Source organism: Ammospiza caudacuta, chromosome 17 (genome assembly GCF_027887145.1).
Source record: "Ammospiza caudacuta isolate bAmmCau1 chromosome 17, bAmmCau1.pri, whole genome shotgun sequence".
Lineage (NCBI taxonomy): Eukaryota > Metazoa > Chordata > Aves > Passeriformes > Passerellidae > Ammospiza > Ammospiza caudacuta.
The window spans coordinates 8353098-8373956 of record NC_080609.1 but is presented as its reverse complement, the minus strand read 5'-3'; the positions used below and the strand labels follow the sequence as shown (position 1 = coordinate 8373956).

The window sequence follows — 20859 nt, the reverse complement described above, 5'->3', positions numbered from 1 at the left end:
CTGTCAAACCGTTCAGTGGAATCATCACTGTACTTAGAGTCTATTTTTAAGAGAAGGCAAAGGATTGCAATTAGCTAACTACAGGCCTCTCAGATTCCAGACGTCTGCTTTGTCCTCTGCCTCACCTTTCCATTTATTTACTGCGTGACAACTCCACACGGACTTGGCCCAAGTTCCTGAAGAGCGCCGGGGATGCAGAGGGAGAGGGAGGGCAGCCCGGCACGGCAGAGCCCCGGCACAGCAGCGTTCCCCGGAGCCAAGGGCAGCCCTGGAGGCCACGGCAAGGCAGGAAAAGGGAAGCGGCTTTCAGCACCAGCCCACACTGTTAAATCACGCCATAGTGGGCTTATTTCCTACATTTGGTGGCAGCATAGTATTCAGGATAATATTATTGCTACTTGCACAGGTTACCGCCGAACCAAACGACAGAGATGAGAGAGTTAAGTAACAGCGATGGAGAGCGAATCACTAAAAAGTCTTACCCAGAGTCAGTTCTCTGTTTGGGGGAAGTTATTTCAATTCTGTATCTCGCAAACAACCCGCTGCTTCACCGTGCCCTCTGGAATCAACTGACACTATAAGGAGATTTTTAAATAAATGATGTGCAGGAGCAGCTCATGTTTAGCAGACAAAGCCCCGCTCGGCAGCATGCACTGCGAGCACCGCCGTACCTGTGCTCGGCACGCCGGGGCCGGGGCAGCGCCCGCTCCCGCCCGGCCTTAGCGGAGGTGCGGCCCCATGGGCGCCGCTCCGCCCGCGGCACCTGCCTTGGCCTCGCAGGTGAGTGCGTCTCCGGAGAGCGCTCGGAGAGGTGTTCCCGGGAGAAGGAGCGCTCTACTTATCGGCAGAGGAGCTCTCCTGCCGCGGAGCTGCCCCACGTTCGCCCAGCGCAGCCCAGCCCGGGCCGGCTGCCCCCTACCCCGCTCGGCGTGAGGCGGGCTGAGGGAGGCGGGGGACGAGGAGCCGCTCCCGCGCTTTTGGAGCCGCACCTGTGGGGAGCGCCCGCCGGGACGGGAGGTCTCTTATGTAAGGGATGGCGGGGAGCGGGTGAGGGGGGCGAGGCGGGGGTTGGTTCTGCGGCGGGGCTGATGCGAGGACGGAGAGCCCCACAGAGGGGCTGGAAGGGAGGAAGAGAGAGAGGGGGAGGGAGAAAGGGAGAGAGAAAGGGAGAAGTCGCCGGCCCCTCAGCGGGGCTGCCAGGGGGCACAGGCGAGCGGGCAGCCCCGTCTCTGGCACGCAGCTTCCCGCGGCCGCCTCAGAGGACGGGCTGGGCTCTCCCCGCTGGCACCGCGCGCGCTCGCTCGCCCGCCCGCCACGGCGCATCTCCTTTCCCCGTGGCTGGATGCCGCGGCGGGTCCGTCCAGCCTCCCGCGCCCTGCCCTGGCAGCCCGGCCGCGGGCGGGGTTCGGCGGGTGTCTGAGGGAGTTGTGCGAGAGAGCGCGCCGGGCTCCGCGGGGGAGCGGAGGGTGGGTGCCCCCGGCGGCCCGCGCTGGCACCAGGCTGCGCGGGGAGGCTCCTCGCTCGCCCTTCTCCTCCTCCCGCCCCTGCAGCGCCCTCGCCTCAGCCCTCCCGCTTGGCGGCCCCTCCACGCCCCTCTGCCAGCCCGGCGCGGTGCCCCGCACGCCGCCGCCACCTCCACCCCTCGGTCCTCCTCTTCCTCCTCCTCCTCCTCCTTCTCCTCCTCCTCCTCCCGCGCTCCCTCTCACGCGCACTCCGCTCCACAAGTGCCGCGCGCTCGCTGCTCCGGAGCGGAGCGGGGCCGGGCTGCGGACCCTGCGCGGGGGCTGCGGACCCTGCCCGGCCCGTTCGGGGCTGTCCGTGGTGCTGGAGGCGAGCGCGGGCTGAGCGGACGCCCGGCTCCTGACGGAGCCCCTTTATGTTCAGCTCCTGGCGCAGCGCAGCATCCAGCAGCTCGAGCGGCGGCGGCAGCAGCATCGCTGAGCCGGGGCTGGGAGGCAGAATGGAAGGCTTTATTCGGCTGCTCTTCGGCTACTTGGTGGCAGACCTTCTCACGCTGGTGTGTCGGGCTCAGGAGAAAGCTGGCCAGCAGCTGGGGAGCTTTGTGGTGCTCTCGGGAGGAAACCACTCCAGCCTCGGGGAGCAGATAGACCCCTCCGAGCCACCTCCCACCCCAGACTTCTGCAGGGGCTACTTTGACGTGATGGGGCAGTGGGACCCCCCCTTTAACTGCAGCTCGGGGGAGTTCATCTTCTGCTGTGGCACTTGTGGCTTCAGGTTTTGCTGCAAGTTCAAGAAGACAAGGCTGGATCAAAGCACCTGCACAAACTATGAGACGCCGTTGTGGATGAACACTGGGAAGCCTCCTTCCCGCATAGACGACCCTCTGCATGACCCTACCCGGGATAAAACCAACCTTATTGTCTACATCATCTGTGGGGTTGTAGCAGTCATGGTGCTGGTGGGGATCTTCACCAAACTAGGGCTGGAGAAGGCACACAGACCCCAGCGGGAGCACATGTCCAGGTAAGGCTGAGTGCCAGGCAGCAGGGTCCCCTTCCCCCCTGGCTTCTGCCCAGCCCCTAGAGAGGAGAGAGGAGCCCATGTGTCCCTGCCAAACAAACAGCTCCTGCCAGGCAGGCTGCATTCCCCTGCAAGGCGACCGAGAGAGACCAACTTTGCTGAGCAGAGCTCCTGTGGTGCCCCCAGCCCGGGTTACCACAGAACATGCATACTGAGGAAGGTGAGGGATAATTGTGGAGTCTGCACAGACAGTAGTTCATTTTTATCTGCAGTGCCCGACCCTCTCCCTAACAAGATCCAGCAAGTGTTCCCAGATATACTGTGCATAAATAGAGAAACAAATTCTGAAACCAGCAACACTGAATTATAGAAAGCCTGATGTGTTCCCTCTTCCAACAGTTTCAAAGATTGGAAAATGTTTTTACTTCTCAACAGAAGGATGTAAACAAATGCCATCTCACCCTCCCTCTCCAGCTGCAAAATGGTTTTGGCAGGACCTTCCCTACTCCTCCAGCCCTTGCAAGTGTGTGAGCTATTTGTAAAATTTCTAAGCTGTGAAAATGAGTCAGGGTGGAAGGGAAGAGGAAGACACAAAAAGGAAAAGCTATTGTAGAATTTCTTAAATTTTTTTCAGTTACTGTTGAGAGGTAAAAAATGGAATATGAAAATCTTGCCTCATCCATGCATGTGTGTGTTCTAACTGTCTCCAGGGTGTAATGGCTGAGTTACATCAAAGAGAACCTCCCCCACCTAGAGTTAGGAATGCTGTGTACCATCTACTCCAGATCCTGGCTGCCTAGTGGTGGATAGGCAGGTGGGCAACTCGGGACAGAGCCCAGTGTCTTTAACAACATATTCCAAAACCAGATTGTCGCAGCAGTTCAAAATCAAGGCATAACACATTTGTCAAGTTTGCAGCCTGTCTGATTCTTTATGCTAATCCCAGGCACATGAAAGTAAAGCAGATGGGGGAAAGGCATTAAAAAAGGCAAACAGATCCATTAAAGAGTCTAAATAGATCCCAGCATATTGGGCAACTTCAGTGATGAAATGCAATGAAAGGATACCTTCTACTGGACGTGCAGTGTTGCACAAAACTTCCTCTTGCCCCAACTGCTGATGGTGTAGTCCACAATCTTTAAGGCTTAGATGAAGAGTCATCCTTTGAAAGACAGTCCAAGAGATCAACTCAACACCTGGAGCCTCATTTTTACTGAAGTTTCTGCATGACTTTTTGATTAACTGCTTATTTTGTAATGAACAGAGAAAGTCACAGAAATACTCCTGAAATGCATCACCAGTCCATGAGCTATTATTTGCTATTTATAAACTGGCTGATATGGATATGCTTTACTACTGAGGGGAAAAGCACATTGCAGAAATTTTAGTCAACAGCGTGTGTCAGTGACACTTCAGCAAAGATGGTTTTTGTCGAGGAAGGTATGATAATCCTTTAGACATTTTAATATAAATTGAGAAAAACAATACATGGGTCCCATTTTTTTTTTTAAATTTTAATCCACAGAGCTTATTTGCAAAAAGCTCTCCCTTGCTTCAGTCTCTCTCTATAGGATCTTTGTGCAGGCAAAAAAAGAGTGCTGGTAACATTCACAAAGCCCAGAACAGAGTGAAGTTATAGCCATCCCTGCAAATTCTGGCTTACAAAGGTCCTGCTTCTGTGAATGGAAATATTTGCTATGTAAAGTACAGGTGTGAAGCATTCTGAAAGGATATTCTGTCTGAGTTTATGGAAGTAGAATTATGGGGGATTGGAAAATCATTCTCATATCCTTGAGTCATGTGTGCATAAAGATTAGGTTTCTGAAGTGGATCTTAGCAAAGGTCGTCTGTTACCTTGATTGCTCAACAGCGTCTGTGATCCTGTACATGAAACTGTTCAAGGCAGGATTAGATAGAAACTTGGAAAGTCATGATCACATGGCAAAACACTCACCCACTCAGTACACATAATAGCTAGTCATGTTCTGAAAAAGAAGATCTATAGCTTTTTTTTTTTAATAAGTTGTCTCTTATTCCAGTTGTGGGGTAGGTTTAACATTAATTTGAAAAGGAATTAGATTTGTAAATCCCTTTGGCAATCTATAAATATATTCATTGAGTGAAGAATTGAACTAACCTCTTAGTCCTCAAGTGAGTGCTTAACTAAAATATTTCATTCTAGCTCATTTTACACTGCTAATATTCTCAAAAAAGGCTGCAATGCTTAAAAATAATTTATCTGTTCAAACAGTTAATAGTACCAACAATTGATATAATATGTAGGCTGTGTTCATAGTCACCTTCTTTTATAATATTCATCACTACAACATCAGAAAAACAAAACAAAAAAGAACACCTCCTACGTTTTTTTTTCCTGTACTGAACCTTACTAATAAGCAGAAGTTTAATGCATCGAGGGTGTTAGGTAGGCCAAAGCAAAAGCAATAAGTGTTACTCCATTTTGGCTGGCAGCAAGAAACACACAGAGAATGATTTGTCATCTATTTCCTTAGCTAAGATTGTGTCCTTTCCCTTGCCTAGCCAATGGCTACATGAAAAATTTGAGTCCATTTCTATGAACAAATTCACCTAGGAAAGGGATAGTACTGCTTATCAAAAAAGACAATGCAGAATGGAAACTGTTTTTTTTTTTTTTTAATGGGGGCTGATTTTTTAAGAAAAATGAACTGAGTATAACTTGTGTAAAGGATACATTTCCATTTTTGATTTACTAAAAATATTTCAAAATATGAACAGAGACCTAACACATGGGAATAAGAACGTTGACTTCTAAATAGGAAGCAAAACTGTGCCACACTTTTTAATTTCTTGCATTACTTCATCTTGCAGTCAGTAGATCTGCTATTGAAGTAAGACACTGGTGTGTGTAAGAGTGGTACAATGTTAATAAAGAAAGCTTTCTTTATTAACTGAGCATAGTTTCCATACAGGTGCCTTTCATTAAATTTTGTTTACTACTATACTAAAACAAACCGAGAACACTCCATTAACTTCACTGATTTTCCTGATATATTTGAAAATGAAAAAAGCATTGTGGATATGTATTTAATCAGTGAAAAAAAAAATCCATAGGAAGAAATCTCTTTTGGGTGAGTCCCTTTAGAAAAAAAAGTCAAGACTTGTCCTTTCTTAGAGAGAAAGGGCTTGTTACTTCTTTTGTTTTGGGGAAACAGGCCAGGTATGGCACTGTTGACATTTTCTTTCTGTTCACACAGAAGTGTAAATCTGGAAGATGAACATGGAGAGGGGAGTACAGATTTAACTCTGCATGGTGAATTTCATTTTAGACCCCACATGTTTTATTCCTCCTTATTTTAAAATGTGTTCCTTGATGTTAAAAGGAGATGAGTATTCCCTTCAGCTACAGTGCCCAAGACTAAGCAGTAATAGTAGTACCCAGAGTAGCTGTTCCTTTCCCCTCCTGTTTCTGAGAATAAGGAAATCAGCTGGTGTAGGAGGGAGCTGTGGCAGAGGGAGGGAACGTGGCAGTGTTGTGCATGAGAGGACACAGATTTGATCTGCCTGCTGAAGCAGCCCAGGAGCTTTGTTAGGCATGTGAGGGCAGCACGTTCTTGCTGCTTGAGACTACACCAGTGGGCCTGCCAGGCTCCATCAGTTCAAGTGGAGAATTCTCTCTCAAAAATGAATAGAAAATAAAAAAGCTTTACCTATGTTGCATGGAGGAGATTATTCTGTAAATACAACTGCACCTTTGTCTTCTTCCTTAATCCATGTGGAGAATGTGCAAACAAACCAAGAACTGAAAGGAAAATGTTTACAATTATGCTCTTATGCTGTAACTCCTGGTTTTTAAAACAGTGCCTCTGACAGTTACAGTCTTACAAATATTGTGAACCATCTGAGCTCTTCCTTATTCCTTTACAAGGAAGAAAGTGCCCAGTGCTGAGCTCAGGACTGAAGTCTTTTATTGATCATTTCAAAGACATGTAGTTGGGGCCAAAAATGGCCTGACCTGCCAAAATCCTGAATCCAATGTGTCAAATTATTTCCCTTATGGGTTTTGACCCAGTTTTGGAGGCAAAATATGACAAGTGACCTTTCATGAATTAACCTCTGTGTTTCAGCTTCTTTCAGCTTGTACCCTTAAGGGAAATGCCTGGCTCCACATGCTTTATAACACCCCAAACCAGTATTACATATCCAAAAAGAAAAATCTTATGGCAAGAGAAATGCTGAAGTTTTGTGATACTTGGATAACTCTTGGCCATGAACTCTTACATAGGTAACACTTCTCCACTTTTGTAATACTACAGTCAATATCCCTGCACAGGTCTTAATGATTCTGCTTCCTGATGAGAAGATTATCTTGCACTTTGCATTTCCTTAAAAAATCATCCAGTGGGTAAATAGGTGTAGGTAAAGACAGTCTGTGAGAAGCTTAACTTTTCAATGGGACTGACTATAACAATTTCTTCAGATAATGAACAAAATCTATATGACTATATTTAGGTAGACAAATGCATGAAGGTATTTTAAAAGTCTCCTGGCCTATGTGGAATTTTTCAAAGCAAACATCTGTTCAAGGATTTTGTCATGTACTGGGGAACAAGCCTCCCTTTATCCATTTCATTATATGGGCAAATCCCTAAAAGAACAAAATGCAGGTACAGCATTTCCTTTGTACTTCAGAGATACTGAAACTGCTACACATTTTTAACTCTCTCTGACATCAGTGGAGAATAAGGACATGCTCTCAGTTATAGGAGCTATTCTGCCCTGAGATTATTGTACAAGTTTGGCTAACACAGCACGGGTGCTGTGTTATTAAAACCAGAACTTGATGGTGAGTAGTTAATCTTTTCTTAATACAGAAGGAGGAATTGGACAGGTAATTCCTTGAAAACCATTTGAAAAAAGCTGCCCTGAACTGGTAGAAAATAGACAGGCAGTAGTTCATCTGCCATCATACAGGGTGTTATTTAAAGTCTACAGCAAACAATATTTACCATCAGACTAAGAGCAATGAGGAAAGGATTTCTGAAAACCCACTCTCACAAAGTGGGGTTAAATCTCACAGTTTTGACTCCCACACTGGAGTTAGGAACTTCCATTTACTTTTTGTTTCCCTTCCCAGAAATGTGTTCACCTGCCTCTGGAATTAGAATTAATAGTGATGTCAATAATTTCCTCTGTATAGAGAGATATTTGCATTAATTGACTAGATATTAATGATTTTGGTCCCCACTTATTTTAAATTGTTTTTTCAATATAATGCTTTCCTTTTTCATCATTTCTATATGTCTTTGTGAGATTTCTTCTGTTGAATTTTTATTATTCTGCTATGTAGGCCAGCTCTGCTATTTCTGCAGTCTAAGCACTGCTTCAAATGGGAGCATTACTCTGATACCATTAATCATGTGGTTACTGTCTTCTGACCTTTTCCAGGATCAACAGAGTATTCTCTAACATGTTGATCACAACTCTATCTAATATCTTAATAACATAATGTTAGTCATAAACACAAGAAAACATCAGCATTGTTCAGCTGTGTACCCAAGCAATGTTGCAGCAATCTGAAAGCAAAATCCAGCTCAGGATTTCTCTCTGTAACTTAGGGGAAGCTACTTTTTAATAATTAAAAGTATAGGGCTGCTTGATTGAGAAATCATAATGTCACAGAAGTACAGTGGAGGAGCTAGATGGCACTTGCCATGGCTTTCACCAAGGAATGTACTTATTTTTCATTTATTTATATATTAGTTTATAAGCCAGTATTTCTTGATGCAGTATCTGGGACACTATATATAATTCTGTAGAAAATTAAACTAAACTGGGCATAGTGCCCAGAAAATGTGTCCACACCCTTAAAAATTGCTCAAGAGGTGTAAAAATTAAAAACAATAAAACAAAAAGGAGGTAAATAATGGTCCATTGTGCATTGATCTGAATAGAAAAGATTTGCACTGAAGACCCTGGTAACACATACTGCAATCCAAAGCTTTCCTTTGCCTAAGGCAACAGCTTCTGCAGGTGGGCCAATTATTTCCTAGAGCACAGTGGTTCAGTGATTCAGCAGGTAGCTCTGGCGCACAGGTAAGGACTAACCCTGCTCCTATGGAACTCTGGCAAAGTAGCACAGTCTCACAGGCACAGTTAGGTGTTGCCATGCTGGGAGTTTCAGAGCTCCAAACCTGGTCAGTACTTGTGGCTCCACAGGGCTGATCCAGGTGTGTGTGTTTGTCTCTGTGCCTAAGGATGCTCTGACACCCAGCAGGACACTGGGCAGTGGAACTGGTCCTTACACAGTCCCCAGAGCAGGACTGCTCTGTCTGTCTGTCTGACTGCCTGCAGCCCTGCAGGGCAGCCCCCAGGCAGCACCACCCTGGGCCAGGCCTAACTCAGGAACCTTCTGCTTACTCCCTCTGTGCCAGCACAAAGCTTTCATCCTGTTTCCAAACTGCCTTCAAAGGAGCAGGGAGTGTTCCTATGCAAGCTTTGCTCTATGTTAAAGACTAGGACACTCACAGAAGTTAGAAAAAGACCTTTTTGATCTCCCCATCTGGATGAGAAATCCTTAAATCCCTGCTTACTGGATTTCTGCATAGAAGTTATATGACTTTTCAACTTGAGTGACATTTTTGAATGAAAACTGTGAAGACCACTGTGTTGAGTGTGCTAATTACAAATGCACATGTGAGAATTTCCTTTGAAATTGGTAATCTAAGTGTGAAAATAAGCAATTTGTGAAAGGTGTAGCCATGGGTTAGGTGCTGAGGTGCTCACCTTAACCAGGATGGCAATAAATGTTACTGAGCACATGCAGTGACAGAATTCTGCAAGGCTCAAGGAGCTTAAATTATGTTCCTCCAAAGCCAAGATACCTAAACAACTTAATGTGTTTGTGTGTTTTAGTTCTAGCAACTTTAGGTTGTCAGTAAGACAACCTAAAAAGAGCCTTAGGTGTGAACACAATGCATTTGCTGTGAAGGGAGCTGGTTTCTCCAGCAGACATTAGGATCCACTGCATCACAAACTGAAATAGATCTTGGAACATATTGTTCATGTCTAACAGATTTTGCAGATTCATTCTGGTTTTGTTTGGATTTCAGGGCTCTTGCTGATGTTATGCGACCTCAAGGTCCTTGTACAACAGATCACATGGAGAGAGATCTAAACATTGTAGTGCACGTGCAGCATTATGAGAACATGGAGACCAGACCTGCTCCAAACAACCTACGTAAGTTACAGTTTCACTTTGTCAGTAGCTGGAATGCTGGCATTGAAAAGAGCATTATGAAACTAATATTGCTGAATGTCAAATGAGGATCAACAGTACATGGGTTCTTGCAAATTAGAAATACTCATTTTCTCAGAATCAGAAAAATGTAGTTTCCTAATGCACATTAGTGCAACAGTGAAATAAATAAATTTTGAATAGGAAAATTAGTTACTCTATTTAGTTTTAATTAGTTTCTTGGTTTTGTATCTTTGTCTTCTTCTACCTGTTGTTTTTGCTCAGCTCTTCAGCCTTTGCCTTATTCTGTGTTTTGTTACATGAAAATACCAATTGTTGTGGTTACAGCTGAATTTAAGAATACATTTCATAGGGCTGTAACAGCCAGTAGCAAAGTGGTCTCATTAGGCTGTTAGATCATATCCACTAGTACAGTAATTAAATACTTCCCTGGATAGCATCAAGTTGTATGTGGTTTTCATTTTCTCAAGGGAAAGATGAGAAGATTATTACTTTAATTTTTACATAATGTTTTTATCTGTATCTGCTATTATATGTTTATGTTACTGAAGGCAAGAAAAAAGTGCACCTTGGAGCTTCAGGTGAGATATGGTGACATTTCAAGTTGTAGACAACTTATAATACAGCATAACACGGATCTTTCTCATGCACAGATACATATTCCTCTTGTGATAAACAGTGCCACTGAAAATTTAATTTGAATACTTATTTATGTAATTTATATTCAGCCATATCTTTTTATATATATATATACTTAAATTATGGATATAATTACTAAACCAAGTTCAATGTATTTATAAAATAAAAAGGTATCATTCAGGAAAGTTTAGATGGGTAGGTAGTGGGTGGCTTTATTCTCTGCTGTAGATCAGTGTTGATGTGCATTTTACTGCAAATATACTTTTACTGCATTGGTGTTTACATTTTGAAACATTTGAAGTATGTGCAGTCATCTTTTCCTTAACTATAGAAAGAAGGTTTGCTTATATTTGGAGTTTTATTTGGACTGCATTGTGCAGTTATTGGTGCTTTTTTGGTGGAAGGGTGTAAAGACAATGGAAGAAAGCAGCTCTGTGTGGTGCCTGCACTCCTGGTGCCTGCTTTGTGGGAAAGGCTGATGGCCATTCCTTATCTGCATCCCTGCAGAGAAATGGGAGAGAATTAAAGCTGTGCCTTTCAGTGAAGGGAGATGTGACACCTCATCATGTGACAGCTCATCTGTCTGCCCTGCTCTCCAGCTTCCACCTGGGGCTCTGCAGATGTGCAGTGCAGAGGGAAGCACACACCCACACACCCCAGCTGAGTAAAAACACCACTTCTGGAGGGGAGCCTGAGCTGCTCCCTGTCAGAGGGGCTCTGACACCCTGCAGCTGGACTGTGAAGGGTTAATGAGGATGGGAATGTGCACTGCATCTCTGTGCTCTGTGTATCACCCACTGATAACTGATCCTTCATGAGACCATGTTTCAGGAATCGTACCAAATAGTAATGGACTTTGGGTCCATTAGTTTGTCTCAAATGTGAAGTGTTTATTCAGAATCCCAGTTAATGAAGGAGTCAGAAGGTGAAGAGGTTCTTGCTGCATTGATTTTATCTCGATTTTTGTGATGATCACACTGAGATATTTTGCTTAAAACTCTTAGTATATACTACAACATACAACATAACACAGCAAGGCTTTAAACTCATTGTTTCTCAGATTTGAATTCAGATTTAAGCCCTGATTCTAGGAACTCTTGCATATAAACACAGCTCAGAGACACACAGGTATTGCATCAAAGAAGGAAAAAACCACACATTTAGTGGGATGTTGGTTGATGCTGACCCCAGACAGCCATAGCACCTCTGTCTCACACAGAATACAGCCCTCTGGCACAGAGGGGAGAATTCTATGTGAGGCAGCTCTTGCACCACTGCAATTTACAGCACAGAAGCACTGCTGCTACTTTGGATCTGTCCTAAGCCTTTGGGTGATGTATAGGGGCAGTCCCAACAATGCTTCTTACACATCTCAGGCATTCTTGCTACAGAAGGAAACCTCAGAAGCCAGTAGCTCTGATGGTAATTGCTTCAGTCTTTAATCAACATTATGCATAAAATCAATAATTTTAGATTGTTAAGTGCAAAGCTTCAAGTGGTGAAATTACTCAAGGCATGCTATAACCAATATTTCATATATTTCCTTCATAGCAGGTGGATTGTTCTGTATTTGTTGCCATTCTATTCTCATAAACTGATGTAAAACATGATTAAATGACCTACTTGAATTAGCCAGAACATCACAAATGATTGAAATCTGTTGAAAATGTGCATTTATAGTGCAGGGAAAAAAAATCTTTCTATAAAGAGAGAATTATTAAGACAAATTTTCCAAGGTCAGTATCTTAGTGTGAAGTTCTGAAACACTGCAAGAGTGGATATTACAGACAGAAAGTTTGGCAGTGAACATTACCTACTACCAATGCTGGAAAAGTGACAGGCTTTTTTGGGGTACTTTTAAATAGGCAAATAAACCAGAGTGAATCACAGCTTTCATAGTTTTTACTTACACACAGAAAATTAAATTGTGTAAAATTATTGCATCATAAACTTTAATTTCCATTTTTAAAGTTTTCTAAGTTACCACTTTTTATCTACTTGCCATTTCATAATGAGACTTAAATATTTGAGGCTGATATACTTTTCATATTGATCCATAAATATGAATTGGGCAGGAGGAATTTCTTAGTCATTGCATATCCCTTCCTTACTGTGTCTTTCAGACAAGCTGTTGAAGGCCAAACATTATTAAAAATGTTCTAATTTGAATGTTAATTTGCTCTTTCCTGTCCTCTTGAAAACATTTTGCTGATGTTGCCAATACATTCTGAAAGTGTTTTGTGAAGGGAAACTCTTTTGTCAAAATGACAAACTTCACATGATCCCTGACCCTGAAAATGAGTGTGTTTCTGTCTCTGGGCTCTTGGTTACCAGAGGGTTTTCTCTGATGCCTGCAGCTATTTGCCAGAGCTTGCAGGCCAGTGGAAGGCCAAAAGCTCTTCTCAGAGTCCTGCAGTTTACTCAGTTTCTTGTCCCTTCTTTTTGAGATTCAAAAAAGAACAGAAATTTTGGAGGTTCCCAAAAAACACAGGTTTTTCTTTGCTCATGTGAATCCAGACAACCTAGATGATTTTTAGTAAAAGCTAGTTTGTCTTTAGTTGTTGTTGTCCTAATTTTCTTTCAGTACTGTGCTTTCCTTAGGACTGCTTTTCTTTTATCTCCTTCATTCATACACATTAGAATGTGGGGTACTTTGTAAACAAGCAGCACATACCTATCAAAAAGTGTAGCATTCAATTCTTCTAACATGGGATGTTAAATAAAATAAAGTTAAAAAGTTATGATAAAAACATCAAACTAAAAGCAAACCTTTCTGTAGAATTTGACTTGTTATGTTCATCTCTGACTTTAAGGAATCTTAAAGCAGCAGCACTCAAGGTACTCTTTTCTCTTCATGTTTTTTTTTTTCTTTTTCAACTTATTGTGTTAGAAGTAAGGGATTTATTTAACTTGTTGGGATTATAACACTGATGGAGTGGGAGTTAGGAGGCTTCATAGCTACATCCTCATTTCTGAAACGTGATTACTGCTATTATTTCTGATTCATGATCTGTGATAGCAGAGTGAAAAAATCCTTCAGTTGGTGCAATTCACAGTCACTTTCCCTAATCATCAGTAAAAGCTCTGTTACTATTTCCCAAGAACCAGCCTTGCACTAGTAAATTTAAACAATTTATGCAGGCTCCCACGATAAAGGTGATTTTAAAAGAAAGTCAATTATCGATCAAGGAGCTTTTTAAGATGAAAAATGCTCTTATTTAGTTTGACATGTATGAATTATTTCTTTCTTTTGAATTTAAAAAAGTGGATTTTAAACACATGATTCAAAGGAGGAAATGTTGCACTGTTTCAAATGGCCAGCTTTAACACTAGCTAAAAATTTGCAGCACATGTGATTAAAATGACCTTTTAAAAAATATATTCAGTGTTGTGTTTGCTGCTGCATTTGATTGTCAGTTGTCCTGGATACTGACTAACAACAAATGCTAATGTTGAAAACAAAGCTATGCTATCTCTATAACTGGTGCCTTATGATAAGTTAACTTTTATTTTTTCTTTATTTCTGTGTTGAGGCAGTAGGCATTTAAATAGGAGAGTATTTTTTGAAGTCCTTTTACATTACAATAAAAATTCTGTATTGCATATCCCTGTTCTTCTCCCCATTCCTGCACATAGAAGCTCAGCCTGTGTTTTCCTGTGGCAGGAACTGTCACTAGCTTGACACTGTGAAAATAGAATTCACAAGAATATTTTCAGTCTTTCATCACTAGTGAATAAGCTTTTTTTTTGTTGTCTTTGGCAAATTAATTATTTTTATGTTTAACATACATAACATGTTTAAATGAGATGATTCATTGTCTTGCATTGCCTAAATGTAATTCCTGCTGTTGGTCACTGGAAATAAGCAGGGAGGTTTACTAAGAAACTTCAGTACAGAGAAGTCCTGTTCCATATGTAAAGCTCATGGAGCATGTGAAACATGAGAACTAATTTGCTTACACAATAACTGTTGGACAATTCATTGCATGATTCTGAAGTGGTTGTGGAGGATGTGCAGCATTATTGTAATGTTGTGCTTTTGGTCACAGGGGCCCTGAAACTCCACCAAACTTCTTGTGTGGACAGAGGGCTGCAAAATGCAAAGGACTGAGCAAATAACATTGTTGGGCTTCTTTGGTGGCTGGGTTGTTTGATTACAATGAAATTCTTATTTGGAGCTGGCTTTGTGCATGGGTGCATGTCCCAGAGGAGTTGCACTATTTCCTTCATAAACTTTAACCAGCTGTTAATCTGCTCACTTGGAAGGACAAGAGACTCAGAAGTTGAGCTGTGTAGACAGGGCCATGTTCTAGGAGTAGAAAGATGAACAACACTAAGAAGTTTTCAGCCAAGAAAAAGATGGTTTGAGCAGATTGACAGAAGGAGTGAAGAAGTATTGCTGATGGAGTGCTCCAAGACAGTGAAGAATGAGGGAGAATGAACTGGCCAGCTTAACTGGAGGGTGTCCTTGGTGCACCAGAGTCTGCAGTGACAGAGGGACTGGAGTCAGCAATACTGGGAACTTGCTTACATTTAAAGCCTTATTCTTCACTGCCAGTGTGCAAAAACTCATTTTACTGGGGTTTCTGTGGTCCATACAGGAAACACTTTAAAGGAATCTGATAATTTAGATTAAATTCCTGAGCTAAACACAAGTTTAGCTTTCAGTTAACTCTGGGAGAGAGCTGCTTATGGCATTCTGACTGTAATGTACAGCTAAGAGGACAAAGTCCAATTTAAATGATACATTTTACACACTAATCATCCTAGTAAAAGCCCACACTACTATCACCAGCCATGTCAAAAGAAATATTGTAGATTTAAATATAAGTTCTGTTTGAGGTTAGAAGCTGCAAACTGCTTTGTCACAGCTATCCTGAGACTTTTTTAAACCTTTAAATTAATTTCTATATACTGACTTAAACTGAAATCTTGCTACAATTTCAAAGCATTAGCAAATTAATGATAGAATTTTTAAAACATAACTACAGCTCTAGCAGTGCATTCCAGATATCCAGAGCTTCCATGCTGGAAACCAAATTTTCCATATGTATGGGAAATGTAGAGTCTGAAAATGCATTCCTCTTGCAACTCAGTCACTGGAAGATAGTAATGTTTAATCAGTTCTGAATCTGTGTTTAGCCTCACAATCATTAATATAAAACATTTCTGATTTACATTCAAATTTTAATTCAGATGCATGATGCTGATTTATGAGAAGATGCTCTGAAACTTCTTGAAACACCAATGAATATTTTCAAGGAAGTTAATTACAACCTGAGAATGAGAGATTCTGGGGTTGTTTAGGAAAAGAAAAAGGAAAACAAATGAAATATCTCATTTGTCATTGACTTTTGGTAGATTTCATAAATTAAATTTTTTAAAAACCAGGATGATTCTGAAAATGTAACTATACATCATACACAATATCTATTTATTTGTAACTACACCAGTCTTCACCGAGTGTACTATGTCAGAACTCTGGCATTGCTCCTACCAAAGAGTTAATTCCATGCCTTTGGAATCATCCTGTTTGCTTAATCTGGCAAATGAAAAAAATGAAAAGCAAAAGCAATAGTAAACACAAAATTTTGCATGAAGAAGACTGAGGAATTTGGTTTGTAATCAAATCAAACTGAACTTAATGTCATTCCATATGTTCAGGAGGCCTCTTCTTTGGTCTCAAATATTTTTGTTAGATTTTATTGGAAACTCTGTGAGACTATTATGGATCCTGGGGAAATTTTAGGTTTGAGTTGTATTGGGTAGGTCTTCCTAAGCTCTGCTGCTTATAAGGATTTCCATTAGAACTGCACAGTGAAGTTTTTGCTCTATCTTTCTTCATTTATGGTACAATAAGAACAATGAGATTGGATTACTGCCTTGCATCCTATCATTTACTTCTATTCAGCTTTTAATTCAGAGAAACCATTTGACATATCTTAATAAACATATTCATCACTGTAAAAGGTATTTGGGAGAAATACAGTCAGTCACTGACATTATCCTTTAGTGCAAGAATTAACATTATGGTAATAAAAAATACCAAGAATATATTTTTGCATTTTATACTGCAGTTAAAAGGCAGAATGATTATTTAACAAAATAAAAGTATTGGTATGACAGGAGAGAGCATTGCTGTAGTAGACTATTATATAGCAGCTTTGAGTCACACAGCAGCAGACTTCAATAACACACCTGAAGGATGAGACTCATTCTGCTGTCATTGGGGTGCAGAGTTGTACTTTGAGGTGTTGCCTGATGGTGCAGGGACATATTTATCATCTACAAAATGAAAAGTTCAATATCTTTGGAAAACAGTGATGTGTTTTCTTTGTGATTTCACTTTTGCTTTGCAATCTAAATTTTACTCAAGAATTTTGATTAATGAGGTGCTATTCCTATTATATACTACTGAATTTAGTAGCTAAAATTGTATTTTGTCATCGGACAGGCACACCAAATAATAATATTTTCCTTGTTGAATAACTTCCAGTACCAATATTCCCACTACTAACAAAAACTGTCAGCAATATCCATCATCAGTGCTTCATGTCCATTGTTATCTTTCAAGTCACCTGGATTCTTGATGTCAAAAACTAGGACAGAAAACACTGCCAAACTGGTAGGAATAATGTTTTGAAAAAAACCCAAACCATCAACACAACCTTTTTATGGTTGCATTCTGCCAGATTTGTGCTCATCAAAAGGATAGACTGAGACACCTTTTTTTTTTAATGTGGTAAGAATAACCTCACTAAAAGGCAAACAAAAACTACCTTTTGCTTTCATTGTTGGTTTGCCCTCACACAAACTATGCTTGTCCTTTTCATGCCAAGACAACATGTTTTTTAACTGTTGACTTAGTGCTTAATCATCTCTCTAAATCCTTGAACTCCCACCCTCATATTTTGTCTCAAAACTCATAGATTGGTAACAAAAATGACAAAAATGTAAAATCTCAAATGGATCCATTCTGTCTGCATATGCAGGTACAAGCATTAAACTAATATATTCACAGCTATAACGATAACTTTTTATAATTTTGGCTGTGCAAAACTTTGAAACTATTTTAGATGCTAAAATGCCCTCATCAGAAATTTAACATTCTGTAAAATCAATTTCTTCCTAATTTTTCAGTCATCCCAACTTTCCCAACCAGAATCAGGGCAGTGGTTACACAATAAAGAATAAGAGGTTGGCTGCATACATTAAAAAGCTTATGAATACAAATCCCAACATGAGGCAATTGTAGGATGCTACTCAGGGGGAGACTTGCCCCAACTTCAATCCACAGTTTCAATCATAAATGATTTTTGTACTTTGTTCTATGTTCTCTGCTTTACATTATAAATTTCCTTGAAATGTACATATTGGCTCTGATTCCAGTTTTATTATCATATGATAAAGTCAAGAAGGGAACTAAGTGTGTTGAATATTTATGAACTAACTTTTTTTTGTTGATTTTTTATAATAGAAAAAAAGTTGGAAAAAAATCTCTGGAACCATGCTACAAAACTGCATTGATAATCATTCCCAGATGATTACTATGTGGATTTGAGTTTAATCTTGAATTTTTAGTTATCACATCTAAATAGCTTTCAAGATTCCTTCAGTAACATAATTTTGGTTTCAGCTCATCCACTTAAGCAACATGTCTGTTCACCCAAGCTTAAGGCTATAACTACACTTCTGAATCCATAATGAATTTGCAACATAATCCAAAAGAATCTAATTGCCATTTACCATTCACTCATTGTCAATTAGAGGAAATGCACATTTGATCAATAGCTATCTATGCACAGCCAAGAGCATATACAAAGGAGAATACATAAGAGAGTTTAATAGAACAAAGGACATTATTTGAGTTAGCACTTGTTAAACTGGAAGCGTCCACAATAAACTCTCAAAAGCAGAGCAGTTTTTGCCCTGAAAAGTTTGTTTTCATTGTGTTAGTTCACTCTTTACACTCCAGAGCACCAGCCAAGAGAAAAAAATCCCCAGCCTTTGCCATGTAGACCCTTGCTTCTCAAGAGCTAATCTGATCACTTTTGAACCCATTCTCTACACATGCAGAACCCTGTACTTCCTATTGCTGTCCCTGCTGCTCCTCTGTGACTGCAAACTCTGTTTGATGGTGCTGGGTGGGATTGTTCCAGGGGCCCTGCAGGTAGCAGTTCTGGCCAGAACAGCAGGGAATGCCACAGCACAGAGAGAGCAGGGAGTGCCACAGCACAGGGAGTGCAGGGAATGCCACAGCACAGGGAGTGCAGGGAATGCCACAGCACAGAGTGCAGGGAATGCCACAGCACAGAGTGCAGGGAATGCCACAGCACAGGGAGTGCAGGGAATGCCACAGCACAGAGTGCAGGGAATGCCACAGCACAGAGTGCAGCAAATGCCACAGCACAGGGAGTGCAGGGAATGCCACAGCACAGAGAGTGCAGGGAATGCCACAGCACAGAGTGCAGGGAATGCCACAGCACAGAGAGAGCAGGGAATGCCACAGCACAGAGTGCAGGGAATGCCACAGCACAGAGAGAGCAGGGAATGCCACAGCACAGGGAGTGCAGGGAATGCCACAGCACTGAGTGCAGCAAATGCCACAGCACAGAGAGAGCAGGGAATGCCACAGCACAGAGTGCAGGGAATGCCACAGCACAGAGTGCAGGGAGTGCCACAGCACAGAGTGCAGGGAATGCCACAGCACAGAGAGTGCAGGGAATGCCACAGCACAGAGTGCAGGGAATGCCACAGCACAGAGAGAGCAGGGAATGCCACAGCACAGAGTGCAGCAAATGCCACAGTACTGAGTGCAGCAAATGCCACAGCACAGAGTGCAGGGAATGCCACAGCACAGAGAGTGCAGGGAATGCCACAGCACAGAGTGCAGGGAGTGCCACAGCACAGAGTGCAGGGAATGCCACAGCACAGAGTGCAGGGAATGCCACAGCACAGAGTGCAGGGAATGCCACAGCACAGAGTGCAGGGAATGCCACAGCACTGAGTGCAGCAAATGCCTGCAGTGTTTCATTTGTCAGCAGGGCACTGCACACCAGCCATTCCAGCCCTGGAGTACAGAGTGGCTGTGGGTGTCACTCTCATGTGGGAGTAGGAACAGACTCTGAGCCTTGCAACAAAACCAGGATTTTGGCAGTGCTTAGAGTAATGGCCAGTTTATGCCAATTAGATGAAATTCTGATTGGTCAAAAGTCCTAGTAAAGCTCTCATCCTCTTTAATGGCTCAAGGATTTTACACCCAGGGGCACTACAAGTCACTCAGGACCTCATACATTCTTTACTGAGGGGAATTGTGGTTTTGTTGTTAATGTGGAGTAAGGAGAGAGATAAAGGGATATGCAGGAAGTTTATCTTACAGCTTTGCAAAAAACCCTAACAAAACAAAAAAAACAAACAAGCCGAAAAAACCCCCACAACACAGCTTAAACAGTTCAGTGTTGGAAAAGGCAAGAGTAATAGAAGCTAGTTAGGAAAAGTGCAGTGAAGACTTCAAAATAATTTACTAAATTGGACCCACCCAAGAAGTGTTTTGAGAAGCCAGGAGGCTTTTCCTTTTTGTTCTGATTTGAGGGAAATTTGGAAATCTGCATAAGAGGAAAAAGTCATGTGCACACAGGGGCAAGGGAACTTGTGCTCCCCTTTGATGCTCGTGCCCTTTGGCAGCACAGCTGCTGTCACCCCCAGTGGGCAGAACTTGGAGAGTTTGTGCTGATACTGAATCCCCAACCACTGAACCCTGGCACAAAACAGAATCACAGGTGGCAGTTTTCCCTTATATAAATGGAAGGAAATTTTTCTGGGATGTTGTGTGCACTGAGCACTGTGGATTTGTTTCACAGAGGCCTCTCCAAGTACTGAGGGGTCCAAGCGAGCACCTTTGCCATGGAGTGTTGGCCCAGACCAGCCTGACTGGTTCTGCTGCTCTGCCATGGGGGGTTTGGCCATGTGAAACAATGTGCTCATACCTTCAGAAGCAAATTAATGGAGGAATATTGTGTTAAAAAGAATGAGATGGTATTTTATAAAAAGCTTCCAAAAAAGAAATGTGTTTTTTTTTCTCTACCTCATCAAATGACTAACTCTAGTTTAAAGAATATAATTTGCATTTATAAGAGTGGTTTAAATTATTTCTCATTTTTTCAAAGCTCTAAGGTTGGAAAACTGCATTCCTCCTAGAGTAATCCAGATTCTTGGTAAAGTTTCAAGTTAATTTCTGAACAGCCATTGGTTTTATGAGGAAACACTCCTTATAATTTCTGAAAAACAAACCTGGCCACCACTTTGGTTAGAATAGTTTCAAGTTTCTAGTCATAGCTCAGTACTGAAATTGTCATTAAATGCTTTACTTAGTTAAATGAACTCCTTTAAGGATTTTTAAAGTAAAATTATTTGCAGTAATGATTAATAATCTCTTCCCCACAATTTTTACACTTATTTTTCTTGGATTCTTGTTTTTCCTCCTTGCTAAAGGGCCTCCACTT

General features: G+C 41.9%; 1 protein-coding gene across 1 annotated transcript in view; it reads left to right on the top strand.

Moving 5' to 3' along the window:
* Positions 1 to 617: 617 nt before the first annotated feature.
* Positions 618 to 20859, top strand: part of SHISA9 (shisa family member 9) — a 175845-nt gene continuing 155603 nt past the window's right edge. The window contains 6 exon segments of the mRNA XM_058816300.1: positions 618 to 991; positions 1241 to 1466; positions 1469 to 1758; positions 1760 to 1868; positions 1871 to 2484; positions 9573 to 9700. Of these exon segments, the coding sequence (XP_058672283.1) occupies positions 618 to 991; positions 1241 to 1466; positions 1469 to 1758; positions 1760 to 1868; positions 1871 to 2484; positions 9573 to 9700 (1741 nt within the window).